This window comes from Carcharhinus amblyrhynchos, chromosome 1 (assembly GCF_965287045.1).
Source record: "Carcharhinus amblyrhynchos chromosome 1, sCarAmb.v2.hapA, whole genome shotgun sequence".
NCBI classification, from domain to species: domain Eukaryota; kingdom Metazoa; phylum Chordata; class Chondrichthyes; order Carcharhiniformes; family Carcharhinidae; genus Carcharhinus; species Carcharhinus amblyrhynchos.
The window spans coordinates 144,650,685-144,665,323 of NC_137324.1; the positions used below are offsets into that span (position 1 = coordinate 144,650,685).

Genomic DNA, 14,639 nt, shown 5'->3' on the forward strand with positions numbered 1-14,639 from the left:
CCAGCAATGCCTCCTTTTATGTTGGAGTAGACATATATTGCTGTAGAAATTTTTCCTGCACACACTGTAGGAACTCCTGACCCTCTTTGTCCTTTACAATTTTACTATCTCAGACTATATTCAGATCAAGTCATCCATTATGATTATTCAAAAATTCTTGCAACTCCTTAATTTCCTTACAGATTTGTTCCTCTACATCTTTCCCATCGGTTGGTGGCCTGTAAATGAAATTGAATAATGTATTTGCACCTTTTTTGTTCCATAGCTCTAGCCAAATGGATTCTGTCCTTGGCCCTTTGTGACATTCTCTTTCTCCAGCACTGCAATACTCCCCTAAATCATCCTTCCATCTTTTCTTCCTTTCCTATCTTTCCTTCCTTTCCTATCTTTCCTTCCTTTCCTATCTTTCCTTCCTTTCCTATCTTTCCTTCCTTTCCTATCTTTCCTTCCTTTCCTATCTTTCCTTCCTTTCCTATCTTTCCTGAACACTATATCCAGGAATGTTGAATACCCAGCCCTGTCCTCCTTTGAGCCAAGTCTGTGTTATAGCCATGGCACCATATTTCCACATGGTAATTAATCTGTACCTGTAACTCACTAATCTTATTTACCATTGACGTGTGCATTGACGTAAGTACATAGTAACTCTAATTTAGACTTAGTTACTTTCTCCTGCACTGTGAACCCACCTAATAATTTACTATTTCCTCTTAGTCCTTTCCTATTTACTGTGGAACTTCTCTCTAGCATTGCTTAGTATTCTAACTTTATGTACCATATTCTTCTTTTCTGTTGTCATATGCTGATGCCAATGCTCTATGAATTTTGTTTAAACCACCCAAATAGTAGTAAGCCTCTTGGAAAGGTCTTTGTCCTGTTGAGTTGCAACCCATCCCTTTTGAGTAGGTGCCTTTTACCTTAAAACTGCCTCAAGAACTTGAAAAACTCCCCCTTACACCAGGCTTCAAACCATGCATTGACCCTTGTGATATTCCTATTTTACTCTCGCTAGCTTGTGGCACTGGAAATAATCCAGAGGTTACTATCTTTGAAATCTTACTTTTCAACTTTCACCCAAAATACTGACCACAGGATCTCTATGCCTTCCGTCTCCGTGTCATTGGTGATAAATCATAGAATCCCTACAGTGCAGAAGGAGGCCATTCAGTCCATTTGAACCTGCACCAACTACAATCCCACTCAGGCCCTATAGCTATAACTCCACATATTTATCCTGCCAGTAACCCCAAAACTAAGGTCAATTTAGCATGGCCACTCAACCTATCACACACATCTTTGGACTGCAGGAGGAAACCAGAGCACCTGAGGAAACCCACCCTGACATAGGGAGAATGTGCAAACTCCACATAGACAATGACCCAAGCCGGGATTCGAACCCAGATCCCTGACGTTGAGAGGCAGCAGTGCTAACCACTGTACCACGTGCACCACAACTTTTGGCTTTCTCCCCTTCTTCTGCAGAATATTCTGCACCCTCTATGTGATATCTTTTATCCTGGCACCAGGGAGACGACAAACTATTGGGGGGGCTCATGGAGAGAGTTACAAAATTATCTGTCCCCCAAACTGTGGAATCTCTTATAACAGTCATGTTTCTACACTTTGCTGTTCCCACATATACAGTCCCTTGGCCATTTCTGCCATGGTCTGGACTGCACTCCTTCAGGATACTGTCAGTCTCAACAGTCTGAGTATCTGTTTGAGAGTAGCACACTCTTCCTGATGGTCATCCATCTAATGTCCTGAATGCTTACTGTCTGTGGATGGCCAGCTGCTGGAATGTATGATTCAAACAACTGCCATCCTGTCTTATGCTCCACAGTGAGTACAGTTATCTCTCAAGTTTTGACATCCTGAACTTGAGCCCAAGCAACTGGTATCATTTCCTACATACATGTTCACCCAAGACGCCTGAAGCGTCCTGAAGTTCCCACATGGCACAGGTTTTTTTAAAATTCATTAATGGGATGCGGGTGTCACTGACTAGGCCAGCTTTTATTGCCCTCTGGCTGGCTGTGAGAAGGTGATCGTGGCCTGCCTTTTTGATCTACCGCAAACCATGCGGTGTAAGTACGTCAACAATGCAAGCAACAGGCCACAGTTGCCTATGCAGGAAGGATAAAAGGAAGAGTGGAGCAAGTCACTGGGACCAGTGGGAGAGGTGAGAGAACAGGAGGGGAAAATGAACAAAGGACAGAGGTTGAGAATCGCTGTGAGACCAGTGTGAGAGATGAGAGCACAGAGGAGATAAAATAAGTGGTGAGAGATGTAAAACAAAACCTTTTTAATAATCTAGCTCATGCCCTGTTTGGACTATTAATTTCAATTCATATCTAGACTTCCTCGAAGATTATAATATTTATATATTTTTCACGTAATTTCCCAACTCCTAATTGAAATAAATGCCTGAGTTTCACCGGAAGAGAGAATCATCTATCCTGTTTCCTATGGTTTTACATTTAGATTTTCTTTGGTGATCTCCCACTGGTCTCACAATGATTCTCTCAATCTCTCACCACTTATTTTATCTCCATTGTGCTCTCATCTCTCACACTGGTCTCATAACGATTCTCACACTTTGTCCTTTGCTTATTTTACCCCTCCTGTTGTCTCACTTCTCACACTGGTCCCACAGTGACTTTCTCCATTCTTCCTTTTATCCCTCCCGGTGCTCATGCCTCTCCTGCTGGTCTCTCCATATGACACAATTAGTATAGAAAAACATCCTCGGGCACTTCACAAAAAGGTCTTAGTTTCTGATAAAACTCTTAGTCAAAGAGAGATTTTGAGGAACATTTTGGAGGAGCAGAAGGTAATGGTAGATGTTTTTCAGAAAGTACTTCCAGGACATTGGACATAGCTGCTAATGATAAGGTGGGCAGAAATTGACATGCACAGAAGGCTCTAGAAAGATGTTGATGGATCAACATGGGCAAGGAGTTGGTTGTAGAAGTTACAGTGGTAGAGAGGATTTTAATTATGAGTAATTTGAAATTTGAGGCAGTATGCCGATGTAGGTCAAAATAAATAGTGGAACTTGAAATGGGATGGAAAAGTGTTTCAGAGTTTTGAATGACCTGAATTGTGTATAAGGTAGAGAATGAAAGAAGGCAATAAATAAGTACCCTAAAGGTGTATAAGAATGTTAATACAAATTTCATTGCATTTTCTTTTAGGAATGTTTTTTCAATGGATTCTTTGTGCAGCAATATGGATTGTATCGCTGGCTGTGAACTTAATATTGAAGTGCCCTAAATTCTGGCCCCTTGCTATGTTAGGTGGTTCTGTATGGGCAACTGGTAAGTGCACATTCAGCGTCTTATGTTTGTATATGTAAAAGCAAATGATATTGCACTTGCTGACTAATGTTTGCCTTTATAACTAGAACATTGACATTTGTGAATTTGGTGTCAATATAACAGGCTAATAATACTTGTCATTTGTGTTCAAATGTGCAGCAATTTCAGATGAGGTGTAGTTATGTGGTTAAATGCAAATTTGCTGCCAAAGTGCCACTGGCTTTATGAAAATGGCATTTTGCTGCCTGTATTGAAATGCATTGAATGGTATCAAGTTGCTGTCTTTGTCCTGTCAGTTCATAGAATCGTAGAAATTTACAGCACAAGTTAGTTCAACATAATTTGTGTCTAACAAATGCATGGTGCCTTTTATTTATTGGCCTACACTTCTCCAAACGCATACTTTTGGATATTGTAGTTAGGCATTGTCCTGCTTTATTCATTTGATTTATTTTTAATAAAAAAAGTTAATATAATGAAGTTCCTTTCCCTTTACTGGGTCCTCAAAAAAGAACTTGAAGATCTGGAAATAAATAATCGTGCCATTTTATTGGCTAAAAGTGAATTTTTAAAAATTCATACGCTTTCTAAAAAGAGAAAGAGCAGAGAGCGCAGAAGGCTAGATTTTATTGCCTGATTTATAAGTTATCAGGACAGTTCAGTCATGAATTGTTCTGCACTCTGCAATGGGCATCTTGTCCCCTGATAATGAAGATTTGCTTCAATTCACGCAATTTAGGCACAACCTCAAGTTCTGATTGTTCTCATTTTCATTTGAACAGCAATAATTGACTCTCCAATATCCAGTGTGATTCTATTCCACTTGCACCGCCAAGCTTTTAACATATTTGTCCCACTTGTCCTAATCAAAATGCTTTACTTTAAATGGTGATGCCTTGAGGCTTGAATTTAGTGACCTTTTCCGCAATTACTAAGAGATTAATTCCTGTAGGAAAAAAAATGTTAAAAGCGAGATACCAGCAACTCAATGACAGATGAAGCATTTGATTTAACTAACTAAAACATATCAAAGAATGGCACTGTTATTTATTTTTAGGTAGTTCTTCAAATTATTTTTGAGGACCCAGTTCAAGGAGAAAGCACTTCATGATATCAATTTTTTTATAAAACTGAGTCACATGAATAAATTTGGACAATACCTAACTACAATATCTAAAGGTATACATTTGGAGAAGTATAGGCTAATAAATAAAAGGCAGCATGGATTTGTATGTGTTCACCTGAAACAGAGTAACATATTTCAAGAAATGTATTTTCTTTAGTCAATTTTCTTCCCACCTTTCCCGAGGATTTCACTCATGCTAGGATATAGTTCCAAGGCTATGGGCAGCAATTCATATCTAATCCAAATAATTACTTTTCATTGTTGAGTTGAGGCAGTGTTAGCAGAATGTTCTACTGTAGGCCACATTCACAGCCAAGTTTGATCCTGACTGTGTATATTTTACGTATATGATAGTACTCGAGAATAGTAGCACAATGTCAATGAGACCAACTTAGTGTATTTATTTAAGCAGATTACTCACCATAGAGATCAAATTTGGGAACTTTTTGATCTGTGTTGCTTCATTTTCATATTGTGTAGTAATTTACCACTGAACCATAACATTAACTTGAATACTTCAAAACATTTCAAGAACGTTACATTTTAGGATAGTTAGGAAAAACATGGTAGGATACAATGCTCTTACTAGAGCTTGATCAGAAGCAATGAAATTAATGGAGTTACAAGAGAAATGACTCAATTTCCTTTTGGCTTTTAAGTTATTTTGTGCATTTGAGAACAAATGATTTTGCAATAAATTTTAAGCCACACCTAATATAAGAACATAAGAACATAAGAAATAGGAGCAGGAGTAGGCCATCTAGCCCTTCGAGCCTGCCCCGCCATTCAATAAGATCATGGCTTATTGAATATTAATATCATTATATACTATTCAATTGATAAATTTATGGCATCAAGAACGTATCAAAAGAAGCAGGAGTAGGCCATTTGGCCTCTTGAGCCTGCTCTGCCATTCAATAAGATCACAGTTGATCTGACTTAACTCCACTTTCCTACCTGCTCCCCTTCTTATAGGTCAAAAATATGTTTAATTGATCAATTGAGGAAGTCTATAATAAGTCACGTGCTCATTTCCGTTTGTGCATGCTAATTTAGTTTAACATAGTTAATTTTTGATTGCACCATAATTTTGCAAAATTGCTTTTGCATTTGAGGAAAGAAGTTATTTCAAGAATTTAGGACAAGAAATGCACTCCATTGAACTAGAACAGCTGATATGCAAATAATATTCCTGCAGTTCATCTCTTCAGTTAATAATTCTAATCGTTTTAGTGGCAGTTAATTTGCTGCAAATTTGATTTGCACATCCATCCCTCTTAGCTGTACAACTGATGAAAATATGAGAATAGCGTTTAACAAACATGTAGCAGCTGCTGCAATTATGCTGAACAAGATTTTCTTTAATTTCCAAAAGTGGAAAAGCATCCAGCTATAACACACTCCCATCGTTCTCGGCCTGCAATGCCTTGTAGAAAGCTTTAAAAACTGTGATATTCATGAGATCATCTTGTAAATAGTTTTAAAACCACTGCTAGTAATATTGGAGTTAAAAAAAAATTAGCACATTAGTGATAGCCCAGTATTTGATGTGAAAAAATTGATAAAGCCCTGCATTTATATTGCACTTTTCATGATCACCAGATATCTCAAAGCACTTTACAGCCAATGAAATACTTCTGAAATGTAGTCACCGTGGAATGTAGGAAGCACGGCAGTCAATTTGCACATGGCAACTCTCACAAATAGCAAAGTGCAATGACCATACAGTCAACATCAGAGAATGGATTGAGGGTTAAATATTGGCCAGAAAAATGGGAATCTTCCCTGCTCTTCTTTGAAATAGTGTTGTGAGATCTTTTAGGGTCTATTTACGATCCCACCCAACTGACATCACTTCTGCTGTGCAGCACACTCCCTCAGTAATAAACTGGAATGTCAGCCTTGATTTGTGTGATTAATCGTGGGTCAAGATTTTGGCCCAGCCAATGGGCTTTTGCGTGGTTTGCCCACCCTGCCACCCAAAAATCCACCATGAGGAGTCAACTTTGGCAGGAGGGGAGGGGCCTGAAAATTCCCAGAGTGGGACTTGTATCTGGGGTCTTGTTGCTGTAAATTGTGAAATACTGGCAGCAATACAATTGCAGGTGCCAGAAATAGGTAAATCTATATCCCAGTGTGGTGCACAGTACAATTTCATATTCATTGTTTGCAGAAGTTATTAGTCAAAGTTGAGCTAACATTCTGTTATTGGTATTTTCACAAAAGTTGATGCTGAATTCAAGATTTAAAAACATAAAATGCTGGAAAAAATCAGCAGGTCAAGCAGCATCTGTAGAGAGTGAAATAGCATTAACGTTCCAAGTTGATGACCTTTCTTCAGAATTGGGAAAGTTTAAACGTATATATTTTTTCTAATGAAAAATCAAGGCCAAAGGAAGTTGTAATGGGAGAAGTAAAGAAATAAAACTTGTCTAGAGGAGGTGTTAATGACAATGATGAATGTCGTCGGAAAGGAAAAATTTCACACATGCAAAGAAAAGGGAAATAAAATGAGGGCAGAGACTATTATCTGTCTGGAAAGATGATTCATTGGAATACTGCAGGAGGCCAAGGACAGAGAGGTCAGCGCAAGCGCAAAGTAGGGAATTGAAATAGCAAACCTTCAGAAGACCAGGGACACGTGCGAATAAACCAAAGTGTTATGGAAAATAATCTGCATTTGATCTCCCTAATCTAGAGCAAATTGCAGTGAGCTGCAAGTGTGAGGTTATCCACTTTGGCAGGAATAATAGTAGGAGGGATTACTATTTAAAGGGCGAAAAGCTGCAGCATGCTACAGTGCAAAGGGACCTGGAGGTCCTTGTGCATGAGTCGCAAAAACCCAGTCTGCAGGTGCAGCAGGTGATCAGGAAGGCGATTGGGATGCTGGCCTTTATAGCGAGGGGGATAGAATATAAAAGCAGGGAGGAGTTGTTGCAACTGTACAGGGCACTGGTGAGGCCGCAGCTGGGGTAGTGTGTGCAGTTTTGGTCGCCGCACTTGCGCAAGGATATTTTGGCCTTGGAAGGAGTGCAGAGGAGGTTCACTAGGCTGATACCGGAGCTGAGGGGGTTGGACTATGAAGAGACGCTGAATGGACTGGGTTTGTACTCAGAGTTTAGAAGGATGAGGGGGGGATCTTATAGAGGCGTATAAGATAATGAAGGGGATGGATAGGGTAGAGTTAGAGAGATTCTTTCCGCTCAGAAAGGACAGCAGGACTAGAGGGCACAGCCTCAAGATAAAGGGGGGGCAGTTTAGAACGGAGTTGAGGAGGAACTTCTTCACTCAAAGGGTGGTGAATCTCTGGAATTCTCTGCCTGTTGAAGTGGTGGAGGCTGCCTCGCTAAATATATTTAAGACGTGGGTAGATAGGTTTTTGGTAGGCAAGGGAATTAAGGTTTATGGGGAGAAAGCGGGAAGTGGAACTGAGACACTTCAGATCAGCCATGATCTTATTGAATGGCAGGGCAGGCTCGAAGGGCTAGATGGCCTACTCCTGCTCCTATTTCTTGTATTCTTTGTTTTCTTATGTTCTTAGGACAGTATGCCAAGTAAGTAAATCTTTGTTTCATCTGATAGGAGAATTGGGGCTTTGGATAGTGAGAAGGGAGGCAGTAAAAGGACAGATGCTGCATTACCTAAGTTTGCATGGAAAAATGCCAAGGCAGGGAGGGGATGTTGAGATTCACAAAGGAGTGCATAAGGGTGTCATGGAGGGAGCATTTCCTTTGGAATATTGAAAGGGGAATGGAGTTGAAGATGAGATTGTTGGTGGCTGGGGTAAGAAGGAATGGTGGAGGATAATCTGCTGAATGTGAGGATGGAAGATAAGGACACAATGAGGCATTAACTGACTATATTGGTTTCTTCGCTATTTTGTTTTCAGGAAATATCACTGTTGTTCCAATTCTGAAAACCATTGGCTTAGGTCTTGGAGTTTTAATTTGGGCTGCATTTAATCTTCTGATGGGATGGGCAAGTTCTAGGTAAGTCCAGATAGTTAACTGTACACTTCTGCTATCTGTCACCATCACTGTTTACTTTGCTTTAGAGAATACATTTGCAACGGAAGGATTTTAATTATGAGAGGGAGGATTTATTCCATTGCTGTAGTTTTTAATAATATTGTTTACAGTTTCAATGTCAGTACAAAAACTTGCGTGAAGTATTTTACTGCTATTTATATTTTATACAGCGGATAGATGTGATCGGTGGCTGAGGAAAACCTGAATAAATTACGAGAGTAGGTCAGGGTTAATTATTTAATACATCTCCTGGTTATCTCCAACAAAATGAAAAAATTTGACAAGGGTGACCATACAAGACTTTGACAGATTAGCAGAAATGTATTATAATGAATGGTGAAAATGAATAATAGGGGTATAAACTTAATGGGAATATAGGCCAGAATTCTACCACCTTGCCTGCCATGGACTTGGAGCGGGCAAGGGTCTGACAATAGAAATCTCTGACCTCGGGTGGGAATTTCCAGCCTCACCTGAACAAGACCATAAAATCCCATCCACAAAATGCAAGATAGATCATTCCTCGAGTTCAGATAGATGATGCCATAAAATTTAATAGCAGAAGAGTTTTGTAAATACCAATATAGAGTATAAAAGTAAAAAAATTAATTGTGCTGCATGTAATTTAGACACTTTGGGCTGTATTTTTTGACCTTGCCCGCAGCTGGGATTGTCCAGTTCTGCTACAGTGAATGGAGACTTGGCTGAGCATCAAATTCTCCGTTCTCGCTGGCAATGGAAATGGGGCTTGAATAACTGGAGAATTCTGGTCTTTGTTATAGACCACAAAGGGCAGGATTTTCTGTTCGGGAGACTAAGTACAGAATTCACCCATTTTGAAACTGTGCAGCGGTCACCTGTCCCAGCAACCAGAATAGCGGGATACCGTGCCAAATTCTGTGCCAGGAAGCTCGTTAGTTATCCCCGCCAACTCTCCTAGTGGGCTCAGCAGCTAATTTGTCCGTCCTCCTCCTGCTGATGAGTTTGATAGTCGTGGTACCATATTTAAATGCCAGTCCAGTACACCAGTACAATATCACTGCCTGCAACCTACCTGCCTTCACCAGACCGTGCAGAAGGTCAATTGCCCAGAGAGAAAAGACTAGCAGCCTCGTGGTGAGGTCTGTTCCTTGATTCAGCCTGAATCCATCACTTACAAGGTTCACAAGCCCCAGCAGGACTTCTATCCATTGCATCTGGAATCTTCGTCTATCTTCTCCCAGGAATAAATTTTACCATCAAGTTGCCCCTATTTTCGGGTGCGAAAACGTGGTAAAGTTAGGTGTGAGACGAGTACCGCGATCCATGCCAGCCTCCGCGCAAGTTCCCCCTTACCGAGGTCCGGAAATGGCCAAGATTGGAACCGCGCTTGAAATGTTCGCATTTGTTCCAGTGGCAACATGAGCCCCATAGCACAGTCCTATCCAGATTAGCACAGCTAATGTGTACCACCAGGGACAAGGAAACCTCTGTGCTTTCCATCCCGAGGAACAGTACTGATCTGACTCGGTGAAAGGGGTGTACATGGGTTCAGCCACACAGTGCTGTCTATGAAGACAAGCTTATCATGGAACTGGTCTGCCCAGGCAAAGTGGTGAACGGTGTATCAGGAGTAGTGCAGCATGGTGGCAGAAAGTTGTTGCACTCACCCCGAAGTCTCTTGCGAACTGAGGACAGCCTTGTGCATGCCACTCAAGCAATCATGTTTGACAACAGCGTAAATTCCTGCTGACACAACAAAAATTTGGAAGGCCTGATGGGACATCGGTGCACGGCTATTTTAATGACCATTCATGCAATGCAAATAGCATTTGCACCACTTGTCGCTAGGAGGACCGACCACAATTAACCTGCCACTGGGACAATTGTGATGTGATTTTACACTGTCAGGTGACTCCCGCTTGATACACCATACCACCACCAAACCAGCCATGGGCTGGTCGGGAGAATTCTACCCTAAGTGCAGTGGTAGGTGGGAAAAGTGGCCTGTTCCCTGCTAGCCAGAATAGTGGCTTCCTGCTCCAGATCATCCACTTTTCAACTTATTAAACATGCACAGAAGTTTGTTGGATCTTGTGGCAGGGTAGGTTGTAATTCATCTTTCTGGATGCCATGTGTGTGCGTCCATACACCTTTCACTATCTGCAACTGAGGACTGATCGAAGAGTGTGATGGACTCAAAGGCAAGAGGCCGAGTGCCCCCAAGATCAGCAACAATGCACCGATGTGACTCTTGGATGAGGTGGAGGCACGTGTGATGTCCTTTGCCCCAGTGATGGGAGGTGTAGGTCCATCAGCCTCACCACTCTAGCTTGCATGGAGGTGGTCAGCGCCAACTCAGCACACGAGGGCTGCTGCCAATCAGTGGGACTTTCTGGGAAAGCACATCCTTCCTTAAGTAAGGAAGCTAAGCCTGCACAAAGTACTCTTATGGCCTTACAAAGGTCTATATAATTGGGGTAAAACTTCTTTACTCTTGTGCTCCAATTCCTTTTCAACAAAAGCTAATCTGCCTTCCTAATAGCTTGTGGTACCTACATTTTAACTTGCTACAATTCCTAAATAAGGACACTTATATTCCTCTGAATATAAACATTCCCCCGTGTCTCAGCATTTAAAAAGTATTATGCTTTGTGTATTTCTTACCAAAGTAGATAACTTTACATTTTAACCCATTGTATTCCACCTACAATGTTCTTGCCTACTCACCCAACCTGTTTATATGTTTCTGCAGCCTCTTTATGTCCTCCTTGATGTTATTTTAATACTTAATCTTGTAATGTCAGCAAACTTTGACACAATACATAGTCTCTTTAGTCAAATCATTCTGGTAGACTGCAACTGGCATAACCCAAGAACTGATCCTCATGGTATCTGGTAATCAAAGCCCGCCAACCCTATTTGGTCTGTTTATTCCTACTATATCTGTGCAATAACCAATCCTTAATCCATGCTATTGCATTACCCTCAATACCATGAATGCTAAAATAAATACACTACAACCTCTTTGTCCATCTTACTAGTTGCATCTTGAAAATACTCCCAACAGATTTGTCAAACACTACTTTGCTTTAATAAATCCACCTTGACGGTTTACCGTGTCCCAAATAATAGATTCCAGAATTTTGCCAATGTTGGTGGAAGGCTAACTAGTCTATAGTTTGTTTTCTTCTCCTTTCTCAAGAACGGGATTATGTTATGCTTTTCCTTCCAAGCCTTAAGAACTGTTCTCAAATATAAGGAATTTTGGAAGGTCCAAGACAATGTATCCACTTTTCACTGCAGCTACCTCTTTTAAAATTCTTGTAATCAAATCATCAGGATCAGGGGATTGACATCATTTAGTCCCATTAATTTCACCAATACAATTTTTCTACTTGCACCAATTTCTTTAAGTTCCTCATTCTTGTTTCCTCATTGTCTCTGGATTTGTTTGTGTGTTCTACCGTTTAAACAAAAATAGAAAGTATTTGCTTAATTTCCCTGCTATTTCCTTATTCCCCATATAATTTCCACTTGTATCTGCTTCTAATGAGCCCACTTTAATTTACAGCAATCCCTTCCTCTTTCTGAAGGAAATGGCAGAGGTGATAGTGGATGCCTTAGTGATTATTTTCCAAACCTCGCTGGATTCCGGGGAAGTGCCGGAAGATTGGAAAATGGCTAGTGTTACGCCGCTGTTTAAGAACGGTAGCAGGCAAAAGGCAGGAAATTATAGGCCGGTTAGTTTAACGTCTGTTGTAGGAAAAATGCTTGAATCGGTCATCGAAGAAGAAATAGCGAGGCACCTTGAGAAAAATTGTTTGATAGAGCAGCCGCAGCATGGATTCGTTAAGGGGAAGTCATGTCTGACGAATTTATTGGAATTCTATGAGGATGAGTCTAGTGCGGTGGACGGAGGGGAACCGGTGGATGTGGTGTTTCTTGATTTTCAGAAGGCGTTTGATAAGGTGCCGCACAAAAGGTTGTTACAGAAGGTTAGGGGGCATGGAGTTGGGGGTAAGGTGTTAGCATGGATAGAGGATTGGCTGTCAAATAGGAGGCAGAGAGTAGGTGTCAATGGGTGCTATTCGGATCAGCGGTTGGTGACTAGTGGAGTGCCCCAGGGATCGGAGCTGGGGCCTCAGCTATTTACCATTTATATAGATGATCTGGAGGAGGGAGCTGAGTGTAGGGTGTCAATTTGCTGATGACACAAAGATAAGTGGAAAAGCAAATTGTGCAGAGGGTGTGGAAAGTCTGCAGCGGGATCTAGATAGGCTAAGCGAGTGTGCGAGGACCTGGCAGATGGAATACAATGTTGGCAAGTGTGAGGTTATCCACTTTGGCAGGAATAATAGTAGGAGGGACTACTATTTAAAGGGTGAAAAGCTGCAGCATGCTACGGTGCAGAGGGACCTGGGGGTCCTTGTGCATGAGTTGCAAAAACCCAGCCTACAGGTGATCAGGAAGGCAAATGGGGTGCTGGCCTTCATAGCGAGGGGGATTGAATATAAAAGTAGGGAGGTCTTGCTGCAACTGTACAGGGCACAGGTGAGGCCGCAGCTGGAATACTGTGTGCAGTTTTGGTCGCCGCACTTGCGCGAGGATATTTTGGCCTTGGAAGGAGTGCAGAGGAGGTTCACTAGGCTGATACCGGAGTTGAAGGGGTTGAACAATGAAGAGAGGCTGAATAGACTGGGCTTGTACTTGTTGGAGTTTAGAAGGATGAGGGGGGATCTTATTGAGACATATAAGATGATGAAGGGGATGGATAGGGTAGAGGTTGAGAGGTTCTTCCCGCTCAGAAAGGACAGCAGGACTAGAGGGCACAGCCTCAAGATAAGGGGGGGGCTGCAGTTTAGAACAGAGTTGAGGAGGAACTTCTTCACTCAAAGGGTGGTGAATCTCTGGAATTCTCTGCCAGTTGAGGTCGTGGAGGCTACGTCGCTAAATATATTTAAGACGCAGGTAGATAAGTTTTTGGTAGGCAAGGGGATTAAGGGTTATGGGGAGAAAGCAGGAAAGTGGAACTGAGCCACTTCAGATCAGCCATGATCTTACTGAATGGCGGGGCAGGCTTGAGGGGCTAGATGGCCTACTCCTGCTCCTATTTCTTATGTTCTTATGTTTACATAGCTATAGAAATGTTTGTATTATGCTTTTATATATCTGGCTAGTCTGTTCTCATTTTTTGTTATCAATTTCTTGATCCTCCTTTGCTGAATTCTAAAATCTTCCAATCCTCAAGTTTTCACTTTATTTTTTGGCAATTATTTTAAGCCTCTTACTTTGATGTAATATTATCCTAAACTTTTTGTCAGCCATGTTTGGACATTTTTTACCCATTTGCTTTTTTTTAGATTTAAGACCCTAGTTTCAGATTAACTAAGCCACTTTCAAACTCAATATGAAATACAAAGAACAAAGAACAACCCAGCACGGGAAACAGGCCCTTCGGCCCAACGAGCCTGCGCCGCCACATCACCCTACACCTATTCTACCCTACGTCTCTACGAATGGAACCCCTAACTTAGCCAGATTCAGGGGAGAATAGTGTCAATTTAGTAAACCAATCAGCCTAAGAGCACATCTTTGGGGTGTGGGAGGAAACCAGAGCGCCCGGAGGAAACCCACGCAACCACAGGGAGAATGCACAAACTCCCACAGACACAGGCCCAAATCCATGTATCTGCACAGCCAGCAGTGCTAGTCACCGAGCTGTTGCGGCGCCTGTCTACCGGTCCACGATCAAGCACACACACCGACACGAAGTACTAGGCCACTCCCGGAACCTCCAAGAGCAGCCCACGCACGACCCACCGTGTGCATGCCCCTCATTTGACAACGAGGTGGACCTCCACCTGCGGAATAAAAAGACAAAAACGTTAACTTACAAGTCTGCATTTCCGGTGCCTCCTGAGGTTCTGACCTTATTTAATAGCCCCTACTATAACCCTCCATCCTCGTTTCACTCATGTGTCTGTCTAACTGAACCTTAAACAAGTCCAACATTCCTGCCTCCACCACCCTCCTCGGTAGCGCGTTCCATACCCCCACAACTCTCTGCGTAAAGAACCTTCCTCTCATATCCAAATTATACCTCTCCCCCCTCACCCTTGAATCATGACCTCTCGTATTTGTACCCAGTCTAGGGAGCAGTCTCTCACTATTGACTCTATCTAT

The 14,639-nt window shown here is 41.8% G+C and overlaps 1 protein-coding gene across 3 annotated transcripts in view; it reads left to right on the top strand.

Moving 5' to 3' along the window:
- LOC145345761 (transmembrane protein 144-like) overlaps positions 1-14,639 on the top strand; it is a 113,425-nt gene that overhangs the window by 35,752 nt on the left and 63,034 nt on the right. For all 3 annotated transcript variants that reach the window (XM_080193471.1, XM_080193473.1, XM_080193470.1), the window contains exons 4-5: positions 3,198-3,320; positions 8,336-8,435. In XM_080193471.1, the coding sequence (XP_080049597.1) occupies positions 3,198-3,320; positions 8,336-8,435 (223 nt within the window). The remainder of the gene's footprint in view (positions 1-3,197; positions 3,321-8,335; positions 8,436-14,639) is intronic.